A 12,505-nucleotide genomic window follows, 5' to 3' on the forward strand; every position below is an offset into this window, starting at 1 on the left:
CTACTGGAAAGGGAAAATAGAAGCATATGTATCCTTCTCTATAAACATCATGCAAGTGCATCCTATCTACATGTATATGAAGCTAAACTATTACAAGGTTATTCTTATGCTGTTTATCAGTATAAATACTTGAAATGTTTTTCAGCAATTTTTAAAATCTGTTTCAGTCTAATAATACAACCAATTACAGGAGAAATACAGGAGGGAATGGCTACTATTTAAAGACATTGTAAAGAAACAAAGAGACATAACCTTAGACTCCAACCTTGAGAAGGTGTTCCGGGCATAGTGCATTATACTGTCATAGTCATAGGTCTCTCCCAGAGAATTCACTTCGCCAGGTTCCATCTTCAGGAAATTGTACTCCTGTCCTGTGACGTGATTCTTAGTTAATGGAGAGCTTCAAAGGTTAGAAGTATACATTCATTTGCTGGTCAGTTTTATTTCTTGTGCTACAAATGCGCATGGCACAAGATTGTACATAATATAATCTTAGCTATGATGGATGCACCAAAACAAAAGGTAAATTTAAAAACCTTTAAAATTATAGCTAGGCTTAAAGGCACTTTACTTTGAGAATAGCATTAGTTCTGTCCTAGAATACAGTACTTGTGATTAATCAGTAAAATCATAGAATGCAAACAGACTATGAAACATTGTGTTCCAGTGGAAAAACTAAACACAGAATGGCCACCCCAGTGAGGTAAATGAGAAATGGGGAAATTTGACCTTCAGAGGGCTTGGCGAGGAATCAAGAAAAAAAGCAATAATGCAGCTCCTGGCCTCATGCCTAATTGCTGGAGGACACAAAGCTACAGGCGAGATTCCACCTCGCCACATATACTTTCCTTCTCCTCGCCAATTTGAATTATTGAGCTGGTTTTATTTTGGGAAAGCGTAATCAAATTTAGCCCTTGAAACGAAGCAAAATCAATATCCGTCAAACTGTGAGCAGAGGATTTTCTCTGCTCAAGGGGTACAAGGGGGTCATTCTATGCCAAGAAGCCATCACTGCTGAAGCACTGACTTTCCACAAAGCCCATTACAAACCTGTCTTCCGAATATATTCATCCAGTTCTGCAATTTCAGCCAACACAACCAAGAAAAAGCTTTGGCTATAAATGTTAACACATTAATAAAACTCTTACTGTTGCTTTTTTAAATCACTGCAAACTCAATCCTTTTTCATTTCGAGGGATTTTTTCCACTCATGGAACACATTCTGATTATTACTGTTACAGGTAAAAACTTTACTCAAAAACTTCACAAACTTGTGCTAAACTATCAAGCCTTTTGAATACTTCTGTTCTAGAAAGTTTATTTTTTATGTTTTAAACATTTGGGTCATTTAATTCCTCACAGATAGATTTGAGATTTTATTGAGAATAAAATGTTTTCTTTTCACTTGAGGGACAGAAATTAATAAATAATATAGAATTATGTACTCAGCTGCTTGTTTTAAATGATTAACTAATGTACTGAGAGGCATGGAAATCCAACAACTCTTATGGTATATTTATTTTTAATAGTGTTTTTAGTATGAAGTTAAACTAGACTGTGAATATTTTAGTCAAAAATTTAGAACTGGGAATCAAAATATGACTTGGAGAATCAAGCTGAAAAAAACAGACCACAAAAAGATTTTAAATGTTAACAGCACATTCCAGACTGTTCCTTGTAAAGGAACTGCTTCCTATTCCCAACTCCTAACAGTTACTTCACAGTGACGTTCTGAAACAAAACATAATTTTTGCAAAGGTAGCAAAGGAAAGTGGCAGTAAAGCTCATTTATAGGCCTTGAGACAACAAGATAAAAGTTAAATCAAATAAAAAAAAACTCTGCCAGGCTATAATAACCACCTCAAAAGACCCAGGAAGTGACTACTTTTTCAAAAGCAATTCTACACCTCCAGTATACAGTAAATAGCTGTGTTCATTAACACATGTAACAGTTTCCTGCATTATTTGCTACTAGTTTCCATATTTTGATATCTTTAATATGGCAAAGCTGTGTAGCTCATCCATATTTTTAAAGTTTTAAAGTGGCACGGTGGTGCAGTGGTAAGTATAGCTGTCTCGCAGCTCTGGAGCCCTGGGCGCAATTCTGGACCCAAGGTGCTTCCTGCGTTGAGTATATATGCTCTCCCCATGTTTACGTGGGTTTCCTCTGGGTCCTCTGGTTTCCTCCCACAGTCCAAAGACTTAGGGGGAAGTTGGCTTCCGGGAAAACTGGCCCTGGTGTGTTCTGCATGTCTGTGTGTTTCCATGTATGTGTTTGTGACATGTGATGGACTGGTGTCTTGTCCCGGGTGCACCTCGCCTTGAGTGCATTGCCTGTTGTGATAGGTTCTGGTTCCCCCATGACCCTGAATTGGATGAAGCGGTTAGAAAATATTTGGGAAAACTGGATTTTGTCCCATGCTATAGTATCCATGCAGAAGTAGAGCACTGTTTTACCTGGCTGGATGTTTTCCCTGATAATAGAGACGTGGTGGTCCCTGTCCGGACGTGTGTGTTCATGCCAGAAGCCCACAACATGACCAAGTTCATGGACAACAATGCCAAACTTATCACAGTTCTTGCCAATGGAAATGGCTTGGGGTCCTCCACCACGCCTGCCCACATAGGAACAGCACCTACACGAAGCAGACAAGTTAGCAGGGTTAGATTTCTCATCTACCCTGCTACCACCAAAGACTGCCTGAGGAGTTCTTTACTAAAAACTATATCCACACCTTTCTAAGTCTGCTTTACAATAACAAACCCTTTAGGAAACAAACAAACAAACAAACAAACAAACAAACAAACAAACAAACAAACAAACAAACAAACAAACTAAAAAACGAATGCATAGCATTTTTAAATTCAATGCAAACTCAAGAATGTTTTTTCTTCATGAAAAACATTCTGCTTATTACTTTTCCACACTTTTAAAAGGGCAGTTTTAGGTACCCATGTACTACACAACAAATTATTTTAAACAATAAAATTTGCGGGTGATCACAGTTTGTATGGTGCAAGGAAAACCAGGTGGATTTTTTTTTTAATGAACTGTAGACAATGCTCTGGAGAATATACAACATTCCTATTTAATGCTTTTCTTATATTTTATTTTGTTGCTTGAGAAACATGAGCTTTATGGACGCTCTACTCTACTACTACTGGCTCTACTACTCAAGGTCGCCAGTAGCTGACTTACCCACAAGGCCTATAGGTGAAGACGATAAAACTCTCTTCATCTGTCCTTTCAATAAAGGTGACACAGGTGAATTTCTCCCAGTGTCTCATGGCCTGCTTAAAAATAGCTCTTTGAGAACCTGAGGAAACATGAAGATGAAGAAAATGTAGTGTTCTGTAAAGTTTTTCAATGTGTGGTGTGATGTTTGAAAACACTTAAAGATAAAATCTCTTAAAGAATTTTTAGGTAAGATAAGAACTATGTTTTCTGTGGCGAGAGCCTTGGGTGGCTTCATTCCACAATGTAGCTATTAAAAAAACAGAGGGTTAACATTTCAGCAAACAATAATGTACCCCTGTGACGCTGGCAGAATAACACTAAAACAGAAGACAAGCAAAGATAAAAGAATACCAGAGTGATGCAGTCATTGGAAAAACCACAAGCTCACATAAATGAAAAACCAATCTGTTACACAAAGCATGGAAACACTGATTTCAAAGTTCTGAATGACACTTAAGCTCTGGTTGGCTTCTGTGGGCGGTAAAAAAAAAGACAAACTGGGTGTCTAACCTAGGAACTGTCATCTTCCTTTACAAGGACCTCAATGACTAGTCTTATAGTGTAAGACTGAAGAGGAACCTTTTTGCAGGACTATTTCCTCCTACCCAGTGGCAAAATCTTTTGAAGGCGTAGAACTTGCATGTCTAATTCCTTCATTTAAGATTAAAGGTTAAAGTAAGATATTTACTTTTTGCAAAACAGCAAGCATAGCTTCTCTCCACAGTGCTTCATCCGCTATCTCATTACTTTGTCATCCATCAAGATAAGCAACATCACACTCCGGTCTGTGTCCATCCCATTACCTTCCCTTACCACCCCCATTGGAGCACACAAAGTCTCAGATCTCCAGCAGCTTTTATCCTCTCTAATGCACATGATCCCCTGTGATACCATCTTGACAGCTCTAAGATTCTACTTTCATACCCCACCCCATTCTTTTCAGAGCCTAACAATGAACCCAGCCCACCCACAAAAGTAGTTTTGTGCGCAACACAAAGCCTCTCGTTACCTTGTCCCCCTTTAATTCCGAGTCAACCTTCAAGGTCTCTTATCTCTACGATCTCCAGCTCTTCAAATTGCCTCCACAAGCAAACACACGGGGAACCACAACAGAACATCAAGCAAGAACAAATTGATAAATTACACCTCAAGGCATGCAGCTCAGACAAATCACTGAAGATACTCACCTCTTCAATTTTAATATAAAAGATAAGCAATGTTAAAGGTTTTCTTAATATTTCCCATATTAATATAGTACACTCCTTAATATGCTTTGATATGGCATATTCTTAATATTGCTTAAGAGTTGTTTTCACTTGCCAACAGAAAAATGGAACAATGAAAAACTAACAGTCAAGATCTGTCAGACTTAAAAATTACAAAATATTTTTAACCATTATTTTTTCATCCCTTTACTGGGTTAAAGAACCAGACCACATAGAACATGGTTTTACGTTTTTAGCCTAATTGTTATCTAAAGTAACTTTCATATAACGTATGAATTGTAAATTTCTCTGGAAAAGGGTATCTGCTAATAAATAAATAGTAAGAAATAATACTACTGAATGTTCCTAAAAATGCATCTCTTATTTTATATAACAATTTAAGGAAGATAACATTAAACCTGTCTTACTCTGTGTGAAAGCAGGATATTGATCAAAGAGCTCTGTTGAACCGTTTCACAAAGGATTGTTCAGAATTAGCCTCCTCAGCATGGTTTTGTGGTTTGATAGATTACTTACAGTAAAGTGAAAAAAAAAAGTGTCTCTAATGATGCAGCAGATACTGTATTCCCATCTGTGTACTCTGGTACTGTGCTAAGATGGAAAATAGCTGTGATTGACTTGGTCTGACCTTTATAGGATCAGGAAAATCTTAATTAAATCTCTTTATGCATTCTTCTTCTCCTAGACTAAAGATTAACAGTGTTTTTAAACTGTTCCTTTGTCATACATCTTTGAATCATGGGAATTGTTTTTTTTTTATTATTTTCAGTGATCCTGTGAACAGCTGGAGAATTACAAAAACAGACAAATGTAAACTTGTGAATTATGAGCAAATTGGACGATGAAGTATTTTCCTTGTGTTACTAACCGGTGAAGTTTCCTCCTATCACATAGGGAATCACACCACCAGGCCATATCCTCTCCTGGCGAGATGTAGCTGCCCTGCGCACCCTGCTCACTGCCTCATCAGCTCCTGAAGCTCTGCTTTTTGGATTTCTCTTCTTTTGTCTGCTGCCTTGAATGTATCTCCGCTTTGGGTCTAGTAAATGAAAAACAAATACTGTTTAAATCACAATGGAATTTTCAGTCCCTCCCAAACACTGTTTACAGTAATACCAAATAATCATGAATCCTGAGGATATTTTGCTACTTACATCACAGTGCATTCACACACAATACAATTAAACTACACTGTAGATTTCTTTGGAAAAAAAGATGGCAAAGGTCATGCACTGGAAACAGGCTGTCAAATGAGATGAAATCTGCAATTCCATTTAAAGCTCCATGTAAACTCAAGGGTCTCGAGGATAGAGCCAACTGATAGACTTCAGTGTTCAGTATTATGCTTATAACAGCATCTTCTTTGTTACCAAAAGAAAATATTTCAATCCAGCAATCCAAACATGTACAATAATGCATCAGACATTAAGTACATCATTACCAAAATGTGTAATTCTTACAGAAAGTCAATTCTTCATTTTAAAATGCTCACTTTTTGTTTGGAATATAAAAGATTGTATTGGGGAGAGCAGTGCAATATGAAAGTGATTTAACATTATTTCAGTCTGAGAAAACTTAATTTACAGATCAGAGAAACACAATTTCCTTAAAAATCACATTGTCTTAATATGGGCAGTTAAACACTTCAGCTTGTGTAGGCAGTGGAAAAATGTGAAGCTCCAACTTGGACTCTGAAGTTCTAAGCTACACCAAATGTCCATTATTATTATTATTATTATTATTATTATTATTATTATTATTATTATTAAATCTGTTTTTTAGTGAAAGAATTGGTGGTATCAGCTGCGTAAGGTCTGCCAGATCACCACAATTATTTTCAACAAAAACCACATCGCAATCATTTCCATAACAATCACATTCATATTTCATTTAGAAATAAAATCCTTCTCTGAACACCTGGACAAGGTCAAGTGAAGATGTCAGTTTGAATACCAGGTGCATTGATCATTGCACCAATGACCATATTGCATCATTGACCCAATAGGAGTTCAAATTTGACCTTGAAGAATGTAGTTCAACTACATTTAGTTAATGAACTACATCCTTACTGCAGATAAATAGCACTGGGAATAATCCAGCAATGTCCAGGGACGTTCTTCTGACAGTTCGGGTTAAATTTTTAAATTGTCCTGGACATGTATTCCATATCCTGGACATCCCACTTCCTTCCAAGTCACATGTGGTCCTAAATATTTTCCAGCATTTCCAGAAACCATAGACAACACTTCTGTATATATGCTGAAATGTCTTCTAACACAAATATTTGTACATGTGGAATTTAGATTCACTGCAATCCTCTTCAACAATCACTGAAAATGCTTCATTTCAAGAAAACTGCTAAACACAACCATACAGTATGTTAACCTGTACGATTTCTTTTAATGGAGACCAGAAAACACAAAACAATTTAACGGATTTCTAATTTATTAATGAATCTGCAACTACAAATAATTCTCAGATTTGCAAAAAAAAACAACAACTACTGTGTCTAAAGAGTGTGTGTCAAAATGTTTTACCATCATACTGTATGTATTCTGTTTTTTAAAAGCAGTTTATCAATGACACAGGTAAGACCCAACTGTACATGCTTTAGTGCTTAATTGAAAACCACATTATCACTTATAATACTTAATCTCTGAAAGATAAAATTGCACAATTGTACGTGTAAACTTGAACCAGTTACTTTACAAGGTAAAAAAAAATAGCTTTCGAAGCCAATTAGTTTTGTGTAAGAACAGAAAAGGACGGTACCATTATGTGCCAGGAGCAAGCCTGAAAACGATGCCCTGGGATTCATTAAAGCGATTTGAGCCCAAGCACTCTGGGCTTTCATTTTGCACGCGAGGGGGTCTCTGACAGAGATGATTACAAGCCGCTGCTGACAGAGCTCTTTTCATTGATCTCCACAGCTGAAACATGAGCAAGCAAATCCTTCCTGTCAGAATTTAACAGAAGCATAGTACCGGAAAGGTCTGTGCTATCAGTGCATCAGAGACTAAACGCTTCTATCCACAGGGGTTCCTCTTTCCCAATTAGCACAATTTGCCTACGAAGATTTGCCCCACTCCAGAGGGCACACAGTCTTTATCCAGAATCTATAGGGCAAGACAGGTGTGTACATCCTTGCAGGTTATCAGTTCCAATGGCGTGCAGTGAACAGAGAGCAGGTGCCCCCTTGTACAAAAGGGGCTTGTGGTGATGTGGTGCAGAGCTTTATATCCAATTTATATCCAGTAATGCTGGAACGCAGCAATGATGTTACTCGTACAGCTTGGTGGACTGCAACAAGTGGGGCCAGAGCACCTTGATCAGGGGCACACACAGCATTATCTGCGAAGGGGACTTAAACCCACAACCCACTTCATGACTTCAGGGCTATAAACTCTACTCTACACTGCCCACCCACCCCCAGGGTGCTCTTCTTTTAAAACACTACACAATGAAAATAATAACAAATAATGAAAAGAAAAAACACCGCAATGTACTATACGTATAAAATTATAACTTTAAGATTTTAATAATTTATAGACTGTGCCCAACCTTGAAGAACAATTCCAAATGACCATCTGGATTTTTTTTTCCAGTTTTCCATAAAACGCACATGACAGGAACGTCATCATGAGTTATCTGTCTTTAAATCATGAACAGTATTTTAGCTGTGGAGAAGGCTTAACTGAACTGAACAGAAGATCTACAGTAGCTCAGCTTTAATCAAACCAATATAAGCCCTTTTGCAAAAAAACATTTCCTACAAATATTCTCGTGTCCCTTGGGATCATAACATTTTAATCCACTAATAGAGTGAAAAATATATATGCGCACAGCTTGTGAGAACCATGAAGCCACTGAGCAACGTAAAAAGCACATATAGAAAAACTCTTGTACTTCTATCTCTTATTGGCAGTTTTAGAATGGTATAGTCATTCATGCTACAACACGAGGCATTTTCATTTCTTTTAAATCCTCCTTGTGTTGCTGAAGTCATGTAAGACCCCTTGTCCATTCCCATCAATCACTAAAATCAGGGTGTCCAAAAATTTCCCTGTTATGTTTACTTAAACACTAAATGTACTTTAACGACAAGAATGGAATATGATCCCCTGGCATCCTTTATTCTTTCCTGTTGTAGCTCAGTTTCTTTTCAGTCAAGGAAATTTAAACTTCTCTGCCTTGTGGCTTTGCTTTCACAAAGATACCAGTTGGTTATTTACTGGTTCCCATGTTTCTCCTCCCAGGACTCATCTGGAAAATGGGAAGAACCTGACCTCACAAATACTTTCTTGCTTGCAATTTTAGTCTGTGTAAGTCTAATCACTGTGTGGGAGCAATGATGGATGGCCTAAGAGGATGATGTAGTGCTTCTAATTGTTTGCAACCAGGTCTCCAAAAATAAAAGCCCCTAGATACCCGCTAAAGGTTCAGTATATAACCCCCTCAGAAAGAACAGCCTAGCTGCTGCATTAAAAAGTGTTAGTGTTAGAGGTGCCATCAATCTTTTAAATGCAAAACAACTGGTACTTAATCACATTGATTTTACCTCCTTCCAGACCACATAACAGCAATGTATTGGAGATACAAACAAATAAGCTGCCCTTGACTTGTTAACACTGATCGATTCAGCCTCATTAGCTGAGAACTTCTTGGAAAAACCTGTAAATGTGAATAATGACTGGCAACCTTTTTAATGTTAGGAAGACTCAGTAAAACAAAGTTAACAGTAGATTAATGTCTCCTGCTTTCTTAACAAACAACGCTGTTTTTTTTGCATATCAGAAAGCACAGACATTGTTCACTGAAGTTTGTTTCCATAGATGTTTACGAAGAGAGGTGTGCCTGTGTTAGGAAAGAAAACAGCTAGTTTGAAGCCTTCAAACTACAGGGCTAATGAAATAAGTTCTTTATAGACATTTTGAAAAGGGTTTGGATCATATAAAGTTGGTGACGACTGATGTCAAATATATACTACATTATTTCAAGATACAAGTGTAGCTGGCCTCTTTTTGCACATCTGTTACACAGGAAGAGAAAAAATATCAATTTAGAACCCTACTTAACTACATGAGTCTACTGTTGTCTGCAGCAACAGTTCCTTCTTGACACAACAAGCTCTTCAATTATGTCAGACCTATCTATACAATTCAGGTGGGTAGCTGCGTCAGCATGCGTAGGCTGCAAAGGAACAAGTAATAGGTTTATTCCATGCTGAAAAAAAGAAGAAAGAGAACACAACGTTTCGGCCATGGAGCCTTCTTCAGGTGTGAGAGAGACAGGGCAGTAGGCAAAGGTAAAGTAGCGGGAGAACAAAGGTTGGGAGGGAGGAGGCGTGAGAGGTGGGAGCAGGGGACTGAAAGAGAGGCCAATCAAGAGGTGTGAAGTCAGAATGGGTGCAGAGAGGTGTGAAATGAAACTTCCAGAACATTTAAAAGAACAGTAGTCTGTCGTTAAGAGAAGGTAGAATGTGTGATCCTAGCTGAAGAATAATTTTTAGTTTCGGTGGTCTTTCTGATGTATGAGATCTATACAATTAATTAAGAAGGGTCTGTTCAAAAAGCATGCTAATCATCAAACAGTTCAGACATATGTCCATTTTTAAGTTGTGACGTGATTATGGTGATAAAAATAACTGATTTCTGTGTTTGACAGGTCACTTCTCATTGTGCAGTAGTTTTGTTGGTTTGGGCTCTAATGAATTTTACAAGGGTTAAGCAGTTCTGCAAAACTGTTATGTAGGGAGATCTGGTCAAATGTGTGCCAATTTCTGAGTTTTAAAACTTCTATCATTCAGGTGTGAGCTGAAATGTATCTAATCAGACAAAAGTGAAAGAAAAAAAACCTCATCGTCGATTGTCTGATACACTGTTATTTTCAGCTGTGTCATTTCGGCATAAACTGATCACCCATTTAGCCTGTATTATTTCCCCCTTTTATCTATTTGTTTTACTTTTAAGTACCAAGATGAGGACAGACTGCATAAAATTCTGTATGCTGAAATAGTTACATGTTCTCCAGTGCAGTTTTGAAACCAAGCACTGGGAGCACAAACAAAGTGTAAGCAAGCAGATCAATTACATGCATCAATAAGTACAGGTGACTAAGTGCCCAGCTGGAATGAAAAACAGCAATCACAGAGGTCTTTTTGGATTGTGCTTGAACACCACTGATTTAAGGCACACTATCCCTTTAAAAAAGTTATTACAGTGTAAACAAAACGGTTTAAGAAATAATTGAATCACCTTTTGACATCTCCACTTCAGTTAAAAACAAACAAAAACAAAACTATTAACTGCAGTCACTACAGCTCCTTGCATGTACAGTATACAGTATATCTCTCTTCATCCCGAGGACCCGAAGAGTTTTACATTCACAGCTGGGGGACGCGCTGCTGCCGTTAACGTGCCAACAGCCCCATGTCACAGCAGATGAGAAGAGGAGTGAAAACAGCTTCAACTATCGGATTGAGAGGGTAACTTTAGGAAAGCCTGAGTGTGAAAGCCTACAGTGAAGTTTCACAGGGATACCACAGTTAAGACGTATATGCTTCTGCTTAGTGACACAGGGCCTCGGTTCAACATTTCATCCAAAGGTGGGCACTTCCTACACAGTATAGCATCCTCAGACTCCATGCTGAAGGCATAGATTTGCAAGACCCACAACAGCAACACAGGTAGCCCTGAAGGTCTTCCATCCCACAACTGATTAGTCCTAGCCTTGTTCAGATACTGAGACCTAACAAGATCAGGCTAGTAGGTTGTAATAATGCAACTAGTATTCTACTCTGGAAACTATTTAAAATATAAAAAGTATTAAAAATATACTTAATACTAAAATATCAATACTTACTATTACCTGTGGCCACTGCTGATACCACCTAATAGATGTAGTTTAGACACTGTAAATAACACAGATCACATACACACACCACGGCAACAGCCAAACATCAGGTAACATTTAATAATAAAATATCAAAGATACCCAAAGCTCTGGGTGGGGTACCACATTACCCTTTTTAACTTTTCTGCTTTTATGGTTTGCAGGTGTAGTGGAATTCTGGCTAGAAAGACTGCTTTGCTCCCCAACTCCACCTGAAAGAAAAAATCAAGATAACAAGAAAGAAACAAACAAAAAAAAAAACACAATGTGAGAGATTCCTCAGCACGGACAAGAGCAACTCCTGAAAATGAAAACACATACATTTACAGGTAAAGCACCAATAATATACAGATCATAAGCATGCGTCTATTGATCAGGTACAGTGCTTATCATGCTCAGGCCATCCACGCCTTTGCACTTTCTTTATTTCCAAATTCTGAAACAGTATTGCGTAATATTTGCATTATTCCTCTCAAATAATTTGGACATTTTGTATTTCCAAAAATCTTCAAATCCACAAATCCCAAAAGCTTACTGAGCAAATAGTCTAGGGGGGGTGTTTCAATACCTGAAGATTTGAAGGGACTGAAAAGACACATTAAATATGGAATCTTGCTAGTAAGCAAGTGCCTTGAGGGACCAGAAGTTAATCTTGCAGCCCAAAACCAGCATTCGTAAGAACTTCATCCAAGGAAATGAAGAAGAAATAGATAGCATCACTGCTACTGACAATAACAACAATAACAGCAGTGACAAGCTTGGAGATTGGTTTATATTGTTGATATAAAACATCTATGACCTTGAAAAGAGCACAAGTGAACTACAGTATTAGAAAAACAGTATATTTTAGTCTGGCTGAATTGTGCAGAATAATTGCAATGTTTTATCATATGCAATAGAATATGTGCTCAACATGTGACTTTAGTCAGAATGTCTCCATACCAAGTTTCACAAGCTAAGAATGAATAAAAAAAAAACTGTAAAAGCTTTTTGCAAAAACAAAATACAGAAAGCAGTCAATAAGGTTTTAAATATTTCCACATGCAGCATATTCTGTAAAGTTGTTTTTGGTTAAAAGCTTAGCAAGTCTGGCCTACAGTGTTAAATGAAGTGCAGAGGGATACAGGTCTGCTACATCTATCTTTGTTGT

The 12,505-nt window shown here is 37.6% G+C and overlaps 1 protein-coding gene across 1 annotated transcript in view; it reads right to left on the bottom strand.

Annotated features, from left to right (window-relative positions):
* The window catches only part of LOC148661587 (tolloid-like protein 2), an 80,040-nt gene that overhangs the window by 26,109 nt on the left and 41,426 nt on the right, over positions 1-12,505 (bottom strand). The window contains exons 3-7 of the mRNA XM_088635510.1: positions 11,487-11,567; positions 5,333-5,503; positions 3,200-3,317; positions 2,458-2,636; positions 266-371 (exon numbers count right to left, since the gene is read on the bottom strand). Of these exons, the coding sequence (XP_088491636.1) occupies positions 266-371; positions 2,458-2,636; positions 3,200-3,317; positions 5,333-5,503; positions 11,487-11,567 (655 nt within the window). The remainder of the gene's footprint in view (positions 1-265; positions 372-2,457; positions 2,637-3,199; positions 3,318-5,332; positions 5,504-11,486; positions 11,568-12,505) is intronic.

This window comes from Lepisosteus platostomus, chromosome 6 (genome assembly GCF_059453375.1).
Source record: "Lepisosteus platostomus isolate fLepPlt1 chromosome 6, fLepPlt1.hap1, whole genome shotgun sequence".
Classification (NCBI taxonomy): domain Eukaryota; kingdom Metazoa; phylum Chordata; class Actinopteri; order Semionotiformes; family Lepisosteidae; genus Lepisosteus; species Lepisosteus platostomus.